The sequence below is a fragment of the Camelus dromedarius genome, chromosome 19, assembly GCF_036321535.1.
Source record: "Camelus dromedarius isolate mCamDro1 chromosome 19, mCamDro1.pat, whole genome shotgun sequence".
In the NCBI taxonomy this organism is placed as follows: Eukaryota; Metazoa; Chordata; class Mammalia; order Artiodactyla; family Camelidae; genus Camelus; species Camelus dromedarius.
The window spans coordinates 22,086,402-22,103,834 of NC_087454.1; the positions used below are offsets into that span (position 1 = coordinate 22,086,402).

The window sequence follows — 17,433 nt, forward strand, 5'->3', positions numbered from 1 at the left end:
GAAAAAACCTTTACGCAAGAGTCATACTGTGTAATTCTACAATACGAAGTCCTAGAATAGGCAGAACTAATGTATGGTGAAGGGGAAAAAAAGCCAGAACGATAGTTGCTTTGTGGGTATAGAGATGAGGATTAACTGGGAAAAGGAATAAAGGAAGTTTCTGTAATGATAGTAAAATTCTAAATCTTAACTGAGGTTTGCGTTACACGATCATAGTGTCACAACACAGTGAAAGTACACTAAAGATTTGTGTATTTCACTTGTGTAAATAATATTGATCTCTAATTAATAATATACATGCTGAAGTATTTAGGGGGTAGAGTACCATTGTCTGCAATTTATTTGGAAATATATTTTAAAAATAAGATGTATTGATGGACGGATATATGAATGGATGCATAAATGGATAGGTGATAAAGTTTACTAAAACATTCAGGGTAGAATCTAGGTAGTGGGAATATAAGTGTTCACTATAAAATTCCGTACTGAATTTTACAAGTGCTATATTTTCATAATAAAGTGTTGGCTAAAAAATGAACTTTGACTTCTATATCACTTCATACACAAAAAAATAATTTGAGATGATCATAGACCTAAACATAAAACCAAGACTCACAAAGCTTCTAGAAGAAAGTATTGGAGAATATCTTCGTGACCTCAGAGTAGGCAAAAATTTCTTAGAGGCCACCAAGAGCACAAACTATAAAAGGAAAAACCTGATGAACTGGATTCCGTCAAAGTTATAGCCTGCTCATCAAAAGACACATTAAGAAAATAAACAGACAAGTCTAGAAGGCACGTTTGAGATATACAAATGATCAGCAAGCACAAGAAAAAGTGTTCAACATCATTGGTAACCAATGAAATGCAAATTAAAACTACAGTGAGATACCACTAGATCTCTAAGATAGCTGAAGTTAAAAGGACTGACAGCAGCAAATGCTGAAGAGGATGCTGAGTAACTGGAACTCTCAAACATTGCTGTTGACAATATAAAATGGTACAAATACTTTGGAGAACTGTTTGGCAAGTTAAACACGTGTCTAACTAATAATCCAGCAATTCCACTCCTGGGTATATTTACCAAGTATGGTAGGTAGAATAATGTCCCCTCTCCCACAAGATGTCCATGTTGTAATTCCCAGAACCTATGAATGCAGAAAGGGACTTTGCAGATGTGATTAAGTTAAGGATCTTAAGATGGGGATATTAACCTGCATTATCTGGGTGAACTCAGTGTAATCATAATGGTTCTTACAAGGGAAAGAGAAACAGGGGAGTCAGAGGCAGAGAAAAAGATGTGATGACAGAAGTAGAGGTCAGAGGGCGAGAGATTTAAAGATACTGGCTTTAAGATGCTGGAAGGGGCATGGAATACAGGCAGCTTCCAGAAGCTGGAGAAGGCAAGAAAACAGATTCTCCCCAAGGTGGCCGGAGGAACACAGCCCTGCTGACCCACTTGGAACTTCTAACCCCTAGAACAGTAAGAAAGAAGAAATTTGTGTTGTTTTAGGCCACTAAGTGTGTGTGAATTTGTTACAGCAGCAATAGGAAACTAATCCACCTAGCAAAAATGAAAACCTATATCCACAAAAGGACTTGCACAAAACGTTCACAGCAGCTTTATTCATAATGGCCAAACACCACCAATGTCCATCTGAGAAGGCAGGTGGATTAACTGGGAAGAGACATAAGAGAATTTTATGGGAAAAGTGAAATGTTCTGTATCTTGATGGGGTGTCAATGCCCTTCAGTCACAAACCAAGCATGTACCTGTAAACAAGTTGGGATTTTTTTTTTTCCTTGCAATGAGGGACAAGACTTACTATGCAGAAGCATAGAGTATCTCAAGAAGAAGGCTAAAAATTACTTAGGTGATTTGGGGAAGATTTTAAGGAAACAGGGCTTTGTTCTAGATTGGATGCTGTCAGGAAGCAAGGTAATTCTATGATTGTGTATCTTAAAAAAATCTTTCCTAGAACGAGGGAGGAATGAACATGGCTAAAGCCATAACTGGTAGAGAAGCAGTCACTGATAGCTGGAAAAGGGGGGTGTTATATTAGTGGTTTGCATAGTGAACTTGTTTTTGTCTCTGCTTGGACAAGATTATAAAGTGGTCTTGGTCTTTTGTCTTCTTTATCAGAGTCACAAAGTCACCTTGTCTGATGCTGATGTCTGACGACTTTATTTATATCCAACAGGAGAATGACATGGCCTCACTGTGAGCACCAGGCCAATTTTCAGCATGCCAAGGCCTAGCTGTAAGGGTGGGGCCGGTTCCTGGATGTCAGGGGCTGCTTTTCTCTTTTAGGCAAGTGATTTACATAGTTATATCCATTTGTCAAAAGGGTGGAGTTAGAGTTTGTACATTTCAACGTCAGTGGTACCCAAAATACCTGTATAGAGAAAATCAAAATGAAAAAACAAACCATAGTACATCCACACAATGGACTACTACTCAGCAATAGAAAGGAGTAAACTACTGATACAGGCAACATCATAGATAAATCTTACAACAATATGCTGAGAAAAAGAAGCCTGACACAAAAAAGAAACTAGAAATACAAAAAAATGAAGAAGAAAAAAAAAAAAAAGAGGGCATACTATATGGCCCCATTTATCTGATATTTTGGAAAAGACAAAATTACAGAGACCAAGGACACTGGTTGTCAGGGTGTTGACCACAAAGGGGGACCTTTTTAGGGTGATGGAAAGGGTCTATAGCTTCACTGTTGCGGTAGTTACATGCCTATATGTTTATCAAAACTCAGAACTGTATTTCTGAAAAGGGTAAATTTTACTGCATGTAAATTACTTCAATAAATTTGACTTTAAATAAATAAGTTAGGAGTATAGGGATTAATGTAACGAGAATGGCAGAATGTTGATGACTATTGAAGCTCAGTGGTGGTTTATTACACTCTTATGTTTATCTCTTGTGTGTTTGAAATCTTCCATAATAAAAATTTTTTCTTTTAACAGAAGGGGAAAATCTCCATCTTTGAGGGAGGCAAAGATGTCACCGAGTCATCTGACTGTTCATTCCCCTGTACACTCTTGGCACATTAATGAACTGATGACCTTAGATTCTCAAACTGACCTCCTGCCTTTCATGTGCTTAAATAAACTAGAACAATTTACTTTGACATTTCTTGCTGGTACTCTACAGAATTTTTTTTAATGCCATTTGATTCATAGCTTTCACAAGTTTTGCCCCAATTTGAGGTCTCTTTATTCCCTTGGCTTGGTTATCCTCTCCCATTTAATATTTATTTATTTTTAAAGATGCCCTTTCCCTCACAATGGCCTCTTTGATATGTCAGTAAACCATGCAGGGCTTATTTTTCAAGTGGCTGTTCTTCTGGATTTGTGCCATGCATTTATCACGGGCTTCCAATAAAGCACTTTTAAATAGAAATGGGCTCCAGGCTTTCTACGGGCTGTAACTTTTTAAACAATTCCTTTCATTTCTCCCCCCCTTAATGCCCTCATTCTGTCCTAGTTTCCCTTTCTAAAACTGAGCAATCAAATGATGGATTTTCCCCCCTCCCTTTCCCATTAGCAGGCTGAATGTGTATTGTGGTCACTATTGACTGAGTGGTTTACCCATGACCACTCAGTGCCCCAGTGTGGTCACTGCACAGACTCAGATTCAGTTTACTATTTCCTGCAGTGGGCGTTAAAGTATTTGCCAAGCATCCAGCACTCCTGGTCACATCAGTCCTCACCTTTATATTGTTAACTGGCTCACTATCAATCTACAGGATAAAATCCAAACTCTTCCCACCTACTAGAAGGGCTAAAATAAAAAGACTGCACAGACCAAGTATCGGTGAAGATGAAAGTAACTGAAACTCATAAACTGCCGGTGGGAAGTGTAAAAAGGGGCAGCCACTTTGGAAAACAGTTTGACAGGTCCTCAAAATGTTAACCAGAGAGTTACTATGCATCCCAGCAACTCCATTCCTGGGAATATACCCAAGAGAACTGAAAATGTATGTCCACACAAATGAACAAGAATGTTCACAACAACATTAGTCACCACAGCCAAAAACTGGAGACAACCCAAATGCCCACTAACAGGTAAATAGATTAAAAATTGTAGTATATTCATACAGCAGAATACTACTCAGCAATAAAAAGGAACAATTGGTCCATGAAATGACATTGATGAATTGCTAAATGATCTTGCTAAGTTAAAAAAAGACAGTCTGTAAGAGAGCACTTACTGTATACTTCTATTTACATAAAACTCTAGAAAATGCAAACTAACCTATATTGACAGAAAGGTCACTTAGAAAGACTAGGAGTTGGGTGAGGGATTATAAACTAACAAAAGGAAACTTTGAGTCAGAGACGTGTTCATTATCTTGATTTCTTGAGCACATACATATGTCAAAATTTATCAGATTGTACATTCTAAATACAGGCGTATCTTGTTTTATTGAGCTTTGTAGATACTGCGTATTTTACAAACTGAAAGTCCGTGGCAACCCTGCATTGAACAATACCGGCACCATTTTTCCAATAGTACTTGCTTACTTCATGTCTCTGTGACACATTTTGGTAATTCTTACAATATTTCAAACTTTTTCATTATTATTAAATTTGTTGTGGTGATCTGTGATCAGTGCTCTTTTTTAAACAATTTTTTAAATATTAAATTGAATATAGTCAGTTTACAATGAATGTTGTGTTAATTTCTGGTGTTTAGCACAGTGATTCAGTTATACATATATATTTTTTTCCTTTTCACAGTCTTTTTCATTATAGGCTATTACAAGGTATTGAATATAGTTCCCTGTGCTATATAACAGGACCTTGTTGTTTATCTGTTGTGATCAGTGATCTTTGATGTCACTACTACAATTCACTGAAGGCTCAATGATGGTTAGCATTTTTTAGCAATAAAGCATTTTAAAGTTGATATGTACTTTTTTTAGACATAACACTTGCACATTAATAGACTACAGTATGGTATAATAATAACTTTTATATGCACTGGGAAACCAAAAAATTTGCGTGACTCATTTTATTGCAGTATTTGCTTTATTGAAGTGGTCTGGAACTGAACCCGTGACATCTCTGAGGTATGCCTGTATGTGCACTTTATTGTATGTCCATTATACCTCAACAAAGCTTCAAAAAAAAAAGTGAAAGAATAAAAATAACACAAACTCCTTGACTTGAAGGAAGACCCAGGCTTCTCCAGTTCCTCTGTGGGACCCCGCCTGGGCCAGCCACCATTATTGCCTCATGCTATTTCAGTCCAAACTGTAAGATTCAGCTCAGATGATCACAGTGACCCACTATGGGAGGATTTTCTCCTGATAATGCTTGCTCCCCCTTCTCCCCAGAAGCTACCAGTTAAGTTCCAACCACAGCTGCCAGGCCGCTTACCATACAGTGTATGTTTCTAGGTCTGCTCCCCTAACTCTGGCAGAACCTCCACAGTCAGGAGGTGTCACAGGCACTTTCGCATTCCCAGTTTAGGCTCCTGCAAAGATTTTTTTGGCTTAGGGTTGTTTTTTTTTTTTTGCATCAGTGTTCTTTCTACAGAAAGGGACAGCTTCCCAGAGATAGCTCCTTCCAGGACATCATTCATGCAGTGAACAATTACAAAGGAGCTACTGTGTGGGGCACTGAGCTAGGCCCCCAGAGCGAGGCTGTGTCAGACAGAAAATGGACAAGTGTCTGAGTAGTTCCCACACGGCCTGTTAAAGCTAAGAGAAGAGGAACACCTAACCAGAGTTTGAAGTAGGGTGAGTTCTGTCAGGAAAGGTGATACTTGATCTGAAGAATGAACAAGAGCCCCAAGTGGGTGAGGGTGGGAGACTTTCCCCGTGTATAGAACACTTCATGCAAAAAAAAAAAAAAAAAAAAAAAAAAAAAGGCCTGAAGCTGAGAAAGAGCATAAATTGTGCTGGATTCTGGAATCTGGAACCTTGTGTTGGTAGGCAGATGTGAAACTGTGATGGGCCTGTTAGGCCATGCAAGCATTCTGGCATTTGTCTAGATTCTAGAAGACTCTAGAAGGCAACATGGAATTTTCAAAGGACTTTAAGATGAGTACCTCATTCACATGTTTCGGAAAACAGCAGTGGCTCAGGTGTAGAGAGTACTTGAAATCAGGGCAAAGCTAGAGGCAGGGTACCTCTTAAGGAGGGACTGCATTGGTTGCGAGGAAGTTAACGGCAGCACAAAGCAAGGTGGAAGAACGGGCTGAGGCAAGAGGATCTTTCCCTTCTTACATAGTATTTGACATTATGTGCTCAAAATATAGCTTTGGTTTTGTTTTCCTAACTAGACAGTGAGGCCCTTGAAGATTAATTTTGAGCCTTCTGTTTCCCAGAGCACTTAACAGCACTGATCCCTGAGCAGCTAATCAATGATTATTGATTGGCAAGGGCTATTCAATCTACCAAGGTAGGGGGAAGGGGCAAGCAGACAGCAAGAACCACCTTCAACTGCCTACCGAGTCCCGAGGTAATCCTAGAGAACGCATCCTAGAACTAATTTAAATCATGAGGGAAAGAGCTGGCAAAAAGCCCTAGCTGAAAAAGTGACGTTTTAGGGCCAGAAAATCACCAAGGCTATAGAAGAAACCCATCTGCTTGCTCGCTGGCCTCGGTGGGAAACAGAAAGGCTGGGAGCTGATGTTTCACAGTAGAATCCAGGTTAAACAATCACAAGGCGTGCGAACACAGGCAAACCACTTGACATCACTCGAGCCAGGAAAAAAATTGGATAAAAAGCAATCTTTAGCAAGGCAGCCAAGGCCGCTCTGAAACACATTCCCCAAACACCACCTCTTTCTGCCAAAGAAAGCTTCTGCTTATTGGTGGTTCAGAATACAAAGCTCACCTCCCAGGACTAAGTGCACATTCAGGGCTGCTGTCGGCTGCCACCTTGTGGCCAAAATTATAACTGCACGTCAGGACTGAAATAGATAGTTACAACTAGCTCAAAACCACTTGCACAGATTAGGATTTTTGTTATGAACTTCACTTGGCTAATTATCATTCCTTTCCATGCAATGCTTGACCCATAGTATCCCACAAACATGATTCCCAAGTTCCCACATGCCTTAAGATCCACTTCTATTGGTTATCTGTCTTGCTGGTTTTCCTTAGCTCGGTGGACCTGCTGGTTAGCCGAGTTGCTCCATCAAAAGCTTTGACCCCTGAGCACCAAGTGCGTATTTACAACCATCAGCAGTCATGGTTTGACCTGCAACCCAGTAAACCTGCCTGCAGGCTTGTGCCTGAGTTCATTGGGCTGCTCCCTCAAGGCCCACTTCTTAGCACTGTGCCAGGTATACAGTGTTTATAGTGCAGGACCACAGAAATGGTCCCATCAAACCCCTCTGGTACTTACACCAAAATGGCACTTGGCCCCAAGGGGAAACTCTCGACATACTGTTCTTGTCCATTTACTCATGTCATAGGCTGGGTCACCACTGACAGGCTCCAGGAAAACTGGACAGCACACTTCCCCTTTTCAAGGAGCCCTGAACAGCAAGAACTCTCAATTGTCTGGTGGTCTTCTGATTATGGAAAGATAATCCCAGGGGTCTTCAGACGGCTGGGCAGTCCCTTTAAGATGTTCGTTCCTGTGCATTGTTTTCCCCCTTGATTCTTGTAACCCCTGCACTTTGAAGATTAGTCATTCCAGAACCAATATAATAGCAACTTTCCCACCGTGCAGAGCTGAGCCAGCATGGCTGGTCTGGTGAAGATGCCCAGCTTTCCAACCACCTCCCAGAATGGAAACCACATTGGATATGACTCTACAGGGAGGTTTGTGCTGGAAGAATGACGGCCTAAGACAAAGCCAAGTATTGCAGTTCTAACAGCAATCAGTGATGTCACCCTGGATAAGGACAACTCCTAAAACTAATCCAGTCTTGTTCCATTTACATTCTTATCCTTAAACTGTTCTGTTCAGACTACATAATGCAAACAAACAGGGCACACAAGATTAATCTTTTCTGGCTACAGGTTTATTCAACACAAAACAATCTCTTCCAACTTTACTGAGGTGGCTGACCACGTCCACGACCAAATCCGCCTCTCTGCAAGAGAAAGCACATGATGTCAACATTAGCAGTATGCCAGGCAACAAGCCTCATTATCACTGGAGAGGACCCCAAATGTAAAGGCTGAGTCCAGGCCATAAATCCCAGCCCTGTCTCCTATTGGATATGGGGCCACATCCACCTCCTATGCCCGTTTTCCTCACTGGGAATATGGACACCCACTCAAGAGTGAGCTCATGTATATACACACATGGAAGCACCTGGCACGAGGCACAATCTTGTGCCTGCCACACCTATCTCCTTTTCACAAACAAGACCTCGGAGAACAATCATGTACTGTGAAGACCTGCCACAGGACAGTAACTACCCCCATGGTGATACACCGTCCCTGTGCTGAGCACTTTACCCGGATTAACTAATCTCACAATAACCTTGTGATAGCTAAGACCATCAGCTCTACTTTATAGATGAGGAAACTGAGGCACATATAGGCACCTGCCCAAGATCACACCACCTGAGGTAGAGAGCCCACTCAATCTCCAGTGTTCAGTTCTCAATCCTAAATTTTGGTTCATGAAACTAATCCAGGGGTGTTACGATGATCACTAATGAAACAGATACCTCATGTAGAATCTGTGCGACTCACTTCAGTAATTTATATATATTTACAGAAGTTTGCATACTGTGGCTTAATGTAAAAACCTATTTGGAATTTGTGGTTGGGGGAGGGGGAAGAGAGGTGAGACCCACACTATACTGCATCCCTCGATGTGCAACCTCAAGCGCTGGGACCAAACAGTGACGCTTATGAAGAGCAAAAGAGGATACTTACAAACTGGAATTCAGTTGCTGACCCGGCCCCGGCCTCGGCTTTCTTGTCGGCACCAGCTGGAATGAGAAACATCGATGTAGATTCTTACGATCTAATTTACTACAGAACAAGGGCAGACAAGTCACCTGATCCAATCTTGCAGGAAAAGCCATGTCAGCAAAGATACCCCATGAAGTACAAGTAAATTACACCCTGCTGTGGGAAAACATCTTCTGAGCCATCTTCGCCCCCTCCCTCTCCTGTGGGCAGCCTTCCTTAAGTCACCCTTCAAAACTCACAGTCCAAACTGTCGGCCCCTCCAGGAAGGCTGCCTTGACCACAAAGTCTGGATTATGTGCCCTTCTTATATGGCTCCAAACTACCCTCACCCAGCTCACAGAGGGAGCTCAATGAAGGAAGAACTAAGAGATAAAGGGCCCACAGAAGCAAAAAAGCAATTTTATCACGATCATGGCAAAGTGGCAAACAAGATGAAAGATCTGTGCTGCTCTGCCCTGTACGGCAGCCACTAGTCCAAACTGAGATGTGTGCAAAATACCTACCAGATTTCAAAGCTTAAGAGAATGCAAAATATCTCACTAACATTTATATGGATTACATATTAAGGCAACACTTTAAAATATTGGATTAAAAATTAATACCCATATACTTTTGTCTGCTTTAAGTGTGGCCACTAGGAAATTTTACGACTCACATTTGGGGGACAGGCGGTGGTGGCAGGGGCAGGGCTAACAGTGAATATAGCTTCAGGAAATCTCTCTCAAGTGGGAGCCTCCCTTTGGCTCATTTCAGTCCATACCTGCTGTAGGCTCTGGTCTGCTCCCCACCTCGCCCTTTTGACCAGCAAGCTGCTGCATCTCCATACCGATATTTCACCTGAAATGCTCACTCCCTGTCCCACCCCCCTGACTTGGAGACCCAAGGCCCAACTGTCACACCCTCTGGAGAATAATTCTCTGACCGATTCTCCATAAGGTGTGACTTCTAGGAAGAGCAACTACTAACTTTCTCTGAACTGAGAACCTGTTTGCTGGAGGAATTCATCCTTACTATCCTATACAAGGTATTTAGGTCAAGGGCTCACTTCTACTTCACATATGAAGAATCAGGCATGACAAAGGAGGCAAGGAGTCAGTCAAAATTCCCTTTTACACCTTGGTTTTATGTGACAATAACTGCTTCTGCAACAAGGAGAGTCTCTTTTATACAAGTTGAATGGCTCCCCATCACATTCCAGAGTAATATCCCAAGCCCTAGCCCAACCCACAGAGCCAGGAGACCTACATCCTTATCCAACTCTCCCACTATCTTCTACTGTTTAACAAACCAGGTTCCATCCCCACAGGCACTTCGTCTGGAGTGCTCTTCCCCCAGGTAGCCTCACCACCTTCACACGTTTGCTCCTATCTCACTTCCACAGGACTCTCCCCGAAAAATCCTATCAAAAACTGCCACACACACACCCCTACTTTAATTTTTCCCTGGAGCACCCACACCATGGACATCATACTTATTTTTGTTTATCCACTCCTACTACTAAAATACAAGTTCAATAAGAGAAGGGCCTGTTGTCTCTTAAGTACGCTACTCCCCTCCTCCCAGCCCTTAGAATCATGTCTGGCACACCATTAACACTCAACATTTGTTGAACAGACCTCTGTTGTTCCAGTCAATGCAAATACCTGCTATTTAAAAGCAAGTTTGTGCACTATTTTTGCAGTAAGAAAACAACAAAGGTGATGTGAATGGGCCCTGCCCTCAAGCAGCTTACCACACAGGAACACAACCACAAAATAACACATTGTTTTCCTAGAAGTTTTCAGTTTTGCTCTAAAGGTTCTCAACTAAAGTCTTCTGTGACCCCAGAGGGCCTTCCTCCTAGTACCCATTCGTGCATAAAGCAAGAAGCACAAAGGACCCCAGCTGGAGACGATCTGAGATCAAAATCAAAGCTCTTTCCAAAAAACAAACAAAAAATCAAGGCTCTTTCCTGGTCACCTTGGCATGTCCAAGGGCTGAGCCCCAGCGAGAGCGGAAACCAGAGATCCTACCCCAACACCCAAATACACAGGATGCATTACTCACGGGGCACAGCACTTCGTCTGTAGGTGTCTCTGTCGGCTTCCCCTCGTGTGAGTCTTGCAGGTCGTTCTCCCTCCAGACCTACACAAATTAAACCACACTATGAACACAGGCCAAAAAAACTAGAACTGCTCTCCATTCTCACTGGGCAACAATTTGATTATGATGGGTTAATGGGGACAGGAACTCCTACACTCAGAACTGTCAGCTAGAAACTTGCCATCATTGATGTTCTGGCTCCTCAAAGGCCTAGGAAAACTCACCTTAATTAAAATGCCATATACCTGCAAAAAGATTACTTTCTTGCACTGTATTTCTCAACATAAACACACATTTCCCAATTGCTTGGCAAATTAAGAAACCCAGCCATTTCTACAAACATATGAATAGCCAAAATTTTAAATATGACCCATCTCTGAAGTGGAAAACTTCCTGTGCAAACAGAAAAGAAGGCATCCTAAGTTGCAAGCCCCATCTCTTTATAAATATATAGATGCCACTAAGAATCCTTTAGTTCCCCTTTGGGCTTCTCTTTTACCTCGATAGGCTGTGGGATATGAAAAGCAGATTTTAAACACTACTTTAAGAAATTACTGGGTCCGTATTATTACAATATGAACTTTTTCTGCAAGTAGAAGAAATAAGATTGAACCTGCAGACAGTAGCTAAATAAATGTGAGGCCCCACCCAAGGCAAATTAGAATCTGTGTGGGAACAAACAGTAGCATCAGCACCCCCTGCCCTCAGTGATTCCAAGATGCAGTGAAGAACCTCTGCGCTAATTCTAGCTACCTAACCGCCAGAATCCCCTAGGCTGTGGTCATAAAAAATGCAGATGCCTGAACTCCATGAAGTCTCCTTCCAGAGAACCTGGACAGTCTAATGATCATGTTTTTAGGAATTTCTGCACCTCATCACTCAAGACTCACAAACTGCTCCTCCTACAAAGTTCCTTGGACAAGCTTTTTCAGAACCTATGGAAAGGGAACCATAACCTTGACAAATGACCACTATGAGCCAGCAATGATCAGAAGGTAATCCCCTCCCCTGCCAAGAAGCATGTTCTTTCACACTATTAGGTATTCTACATCCATCCTCCCCTCTTTAACTTCGATTATTTTTGCTCCCATTGCCAAGAAACTCTAAAGAACTTTCTTTCACATGTGGTCAACAGCTTTGCTCTGGGCTTTTTGGGGATAAGCACTTCTCTCCTGGAGAAATTAGTCAATGCTCCACCACATGCATCTGGCCAGAGACTAATATTCCGTATTTAACGCTATCTCCTGGGATGGCCTGCAGACCAGAGTCCAGTTCCATTACAAGTGCCATGCCGGGGGACAAAGGTTCTAGGACTTGACCTGAGGTCCTGCATGCCAGAGTCCCTCAAAAGCAGTTATTAATAGTGCGTTAACAAGACCACCTCCACATCCTACACAAAACCCCCCACCATTTCACGCATACCCCTCCTCCCTGAAACAATAACGTCAGAGCAGGCCCTCAGAGGCCTTGTACAGACAGCATACCTTTAGGCCGTGGCCTGCCAGTCTCAGGACGGCTGCGGCGCAGGGTGGCAGGTACGATCTCAGGGGGCAGGTGGAGGTAATCACGGAGATACTGGATACCCTCGTTAGTAAGGTACCAGTAGAAATGTCTCCAGGCAAATTGTTCTTTCACGTAGCCTCGTGATTTGAGAGACTAAGACAGAAAACTACTGTTAAGACCCAATTAAAGGATTCAAGGGAGAAATCTAGTGCAAAGGGACGCTAAACTGCACAGTAGCCAAGTTTTCAAGGTGTATCTACCTCACTTCCCTTCAAGGTAGCAAGCAGCTCTGGCTGTCCTGACCTCTCCTTGGAATTTGCCTTGCACGTCAGTGGAAAATCCCTCCATCTGCACCCCACTCCAGCAGCCCCCCGGCTACCTGCATGGCCTTCATGACGTGAAGGTTGGGCACGTTCTTGTCTGCCAGTTCGGGGTGCTTGGGCATGTGGACATCCTTCTTGGCCACCATCACTCCCTCCTTAAAAAGGAGTTCATAAATGGCAATACGGTTCTTCTTGGGCATCAACATCTGCAGGAAGGAAAAGCACTTTCGAACAACGTACCCAGGGACCAGTACCCTAGTTCCTGGTCTCCCAAACGGCCATACAAAATCATTGTCCAACGGGTAGAAATCTGAAATACAGCGTGGAAAACATACAGGACAACAGGAATTTAAACTCCGCAAAATTGAAGACTAATAGTTTCTAGCTCCCTCATCCACCTTCGAAAAACGATTCAGGTGAGCAAAAAGTTCCCTAGAGATTAAAAACAAAACGGGGCTGGGGTGCATACTCGCTCCAGATCTTCACTCTCACAACCACAAAGACATAAAAGGCGCAGACCCTGTAGGAGTAACTGGGGACCATAAACTCTACCTACCGAGGAACGGCGCGGCGGTAGTTCCAGGTGCGCGGGGAGGACCCAGAGGAAAGCTCTCAATTCATGACAGGCCGCCGACCCCAAACCAAAAGGCTAAGGCCTTCGCAGCCTCATCCCCTACTACTTTTCCTCCAAACTAGAGCTCCATGGCCAGGCAAGGAGGCAGCTCGGGGTGGAGGTCTGCTCAGAAGGAAAAGCTTGCAAGAGGGGCGCAGTCTCCGTAGCCTCGGTCGGTTAGTCCCCACCACGCAAGGGCTTCATCCTCCCCTTCTAGGCCCTCCGCTATCAGGTCGCCAATCTTCGCCTGCCAGCACCCCACTTCCCGGTGAAGCGAACCCCTGGCCCCTCTCACTGCTCAGAAATGAGCGTGCGAGGAGCAGGAGAGGGACCTCTCGCGCCAACCCCGGGAAAGCAAAGCGACTACGACGGCGAAAGAGCCAGGATGGGGGCCGATGGAATCCGGACTCCAGAGAAACTCACCGCGACGGTTGTTGCGTCCGGGGCCGGAGCTGGAAAGGAAAGAGCATGCGCAGCGCAGCGTCTCTTCCGGGCTGCCGTGACCCGCCCCCTGTCAGGACCCGCGCGCTGCCTGGGCTGGCCTCGGCAGTGCCTGAGGAACTGGCGGCTCCGTGCGGCGGCGAACCCTGACCGCCTTGAGCACACGCGCACGGGGAAAGCGCTTCTGGGGACTTCTGACTCAGCGTACTTTGTCAATATTCGGTCACTTTATTCTTGGCCAGGCTCTTTAGAAACTCGCTACTCTTTATTTTCTTCGTTTTCCGTCGTTGATAATTTAACTTATTATTGTGTAAGTAATATATGCTCTTTGAACGAGGAAAAAGAGAGACCATACAGACAAAACAGTAATAACAGCAATAGCAATAATAAACAAACAAACAAACAAACAAACAAACAAACAAATAAAAATAGAATCCCACCAAGCAAAGAACCGCTATTAACTTTTTCGTACATGTTCTTGTAAACGCACACGCACCCAAGGAAATATATTTTTTAACCCAAATGGCATGTTTTGTATGTAGGTTACGGTATGATATTTGGTAACCTGTTTTTTTTTTTGTTTACCAATACATCATGATTCTCTTTTCATATTAGTTAATACCTGCGGTTACAGTGCCTACGTAGTAGTCCACTGATAGTTTAATCAACACTATTATGACTGGAGAGAGATATGTGTGTGTGTGTGTGTGTGTGTGTGTATATGTGTCTTCTTTTTTTTTAAGCCTTCACTATTATAACTAACGAGACCATATACTAATCTGCAGCCTTCTCCGATATTTTCCTGAGGACAAATTCCTAGAAGTGTAATTGTTGAGTAACAAAGCACACACATTTTTAGGTTTTGACACTTGGCACGCTGACTTCCAGGAAGGCATTATCAATTACATTACCACCAAAAGTTATTAACAAGGCCCTCTTCCCCATTAACTCTTCTCATATTGGATAATTCTTTTTCATTTCTGTCAATCTAATAGATAAAATATACTAATCTCATTGCACTTTTGATTTGCTTTTCCTGATTAATTCCATGTTAAACATTTTTCTTTTTAGGCATTTGTGTTCCTTCTTTTATAAATTGTTCTTTTCCATTACCTGTTTTCCTATGTAGAGTTTTTTCCTTATTGATTGAAGTCACTTTCTACATGTTAAAGTTATTAACCCTTTGTCACATATTTTTCAAGAATATCCCTGTTTTTTTCGTTTGTCTCAATTTTCATGGCATTCTGAAGTTTCACGTTTCTTTATATTCAAATCTTTATGGTTTCAGACTTTAGTACAATGCCTAAAAAGTCACGCTGCATCTGAAGATTACATAATATTCACATATAGGTCTTTCAAGTATTTTTGTGGTTTCATTATTTAAAAACAAGTATTTTAAAACAAGTTTTGCAGGATGGAAAGAGTTCTGTAGATTGGTTGTACAACAGTGTGAATTACTTGACACTACTGAACTGTACACATAAAATAGTTAAGATAGTAAATCTTATGCATATTTTGCCACAATTTTAAAAAATATTCATACACATTTACAGAAACTTAAAATAAAAAAAGCTAGATGGTACAGACAAGGAACAACATAATCTAAGAACTGGTCAAGCAGATTTGGAAAATGAAACAAGAAAACTTCTCATAATGAAAACTAAACTGATTGAAACTTAAAACTTAATTTAAAAAAAGGAATAAACAGATCCAACACACTCAAGGAGAACAATCATGAAATGGGAGATAGAAGAAAAAACAATTTTCCTCACAGTGTAGCCTAGAGATTGAAAGAGCTGGGATATTTGAGAGAAAGGATTTGAGCTATGAAGAATAGAGTGAGAAAGGCTTCACACATGTTTGTGTGAAGTCTTATAAGGATAGAGAATATGAGAAAGAGACACCATCAGAATATCCTCCAGAATTCTTGAAAGACAACACACTTCAGATTACCTGGGATCATCAAATCCAAAGTTGAATAAATAAAAGCAGATCCATGCCTAAACCTATCATAATGAAATTGAAGAACAGCAAAGATAAAGAAAAGATCTTAAAAGCAGCCAGCAGGAAAAGACAGATGTGACCGCTCCCTTCCCAGTAGCAACACTGGAATGCAGTCCACTGAAATATCCTCTTCCAGGTCTCTTCCCTGACAGTGGCTTGAGTGATCCTGCTACAACATCAGACCATGTCACTCCCCTGCTTAAAACCGTCCAACGACTCTCCTGCTCACTTCTGAAAATATTCAAGGTCTTTATGTGACTTAAGTTTTTATGTTTAAATCTTTTATCCTCCTGGAAAGTCTCCTGATGTAAAAATTTCTAACAGTTAACTGGCATTTCAATGTCATTACCTCAGTAAGCTATGCTTCTGTTTATCTGAAATACTGCTAAATTGTTTAAGAGAGATGAATTCAGTTTTAGATTTTGTTGCATTTGTGCCTGTGAGACACAGTGGTGAAAATACTTGGGATAATTTTAAAGAGCTCAGAATGTGTCCTGTGGGAGAGAGCTGGGTTAGATTAGGTCAGGGAACCATCTAAGACCCTGTGAGGATCTGAGATCACCTAGAGAGGATGTGGAGTGAGAAGAGGATGAGGAAGGACCCCATAGCACTTCCCAGCGCACCCTTGGATGGTGGCCCTGTGGTGTCTCCATCCCCAGACAGAGCCTTCTCGTGGGCAGGAACCATGCCTTGCTCTTCTCTGTGTCCTCCCAGCAGTTAACATAACATCTTGCACATGGTTGGGATATTTAATAAATGTTTCAGGAATAAACAGCAACACCATGGTGAGCAGAGGAGATTAGAGGTGACTGAGTGAGGAAGGAAGACAAATAATAATAATACCCTCTGACACTTCAAAAGACTTCTCAGATGGCAGTGCATCCTTTCAGCAGTTAGGCACTGAGCACCTGGCACTGGGCCAGGTGGTGGGGCAAGAGTGGGGACAGAGACACACCTGGACCCCACACTAAGCAACAAATACCTCTATTATGTGCTGGGAGCTGTGAAGAAAATGATCAGGGTGTGGTGAACCAGAGTAATGGAGGAGTCAAGCATGGATTGAGAAAAGGCTGGAGGAAGGGTTCCAGCCCAAGGCTCTGCTGCAGAGGAGCGCTTGAACAGAAAGGCAGCTGGTGTGGCCGGGACATGTGAACAAGGCGAACCTGGACAAGCATGGTGGCCTCAGACAGGAGGCAGGATTTTATTCAAAGTGCAATGAAAAGCCACAGAAAGGTTTCAAGCAGTAGTGACAGGATCAGATGTATATGAAGAGGAATATAGGTTTGTACACGTATGACTAAAACATCATGCTGTACACCAGAAATTGACACAACATTGTAAACTGACTGTACTTCAATTTACAAAATGGGGGGAAAAAAAACCTCTTAGGAAAACACTATTGCAAAATTTAGGAAAAAAATAAAATGAAATCCAGTTAAACTAATAGTATAACATGTTTTAAAATACAGTTTATTACCAAAAAGAATTGTATTTTAAGCTTATATATGTGAACTAGAATTAGAACATAAAAAGTGCATATACATATGTGAAAAATATA

The 17,433-nt window shown here is 42.3% G+C and overlaps 1 protein-coding gene across 2 annotated transcripts; it reads right to left on the reverse strand.

Moving 5' to 3' along the window:
- Positions 1-7,980: 7,980 nt before the first annotated feature.
- RPS10 (ribosomal protein S10) lies at positions 7,981-13,952 on the reverse strand. Of its 2 annotated transcripts, none has more exons than XM_010994521.3 (6): positions 13,854-13,952; positions 12,874-13,023; positions 12,476-12,647; positions 10,956-11,033; positions 8,871-8,926; positions 7,981-8,074 (listed from the first exon to the last, which is right to left on the reverse strand). In XM_010994521.3, exons 2-6 carry the CDS (start codon positions 13,021-13,023, stop codon positions 8,033-8,035), a joined length of 498 nt encoding a protein of 165 aa, XP_010992823.1. In that variant the 5' UTR covers positions 13,854-13,952; the 3' UTR covers positions 7,981-8,032. The 2 variants fall into 2 exon arrangements, with proteins under 2 accessions (XP_010992823.1, XP_031290761.1); XM_031434901.2 differs by lacking the exon at positions 13,854-13,952 and adding an exon at positions 13,374-13,397.
- Between the last annotated feature and the right edge of the window lie 3,481 nt (positions 13,953-17,433).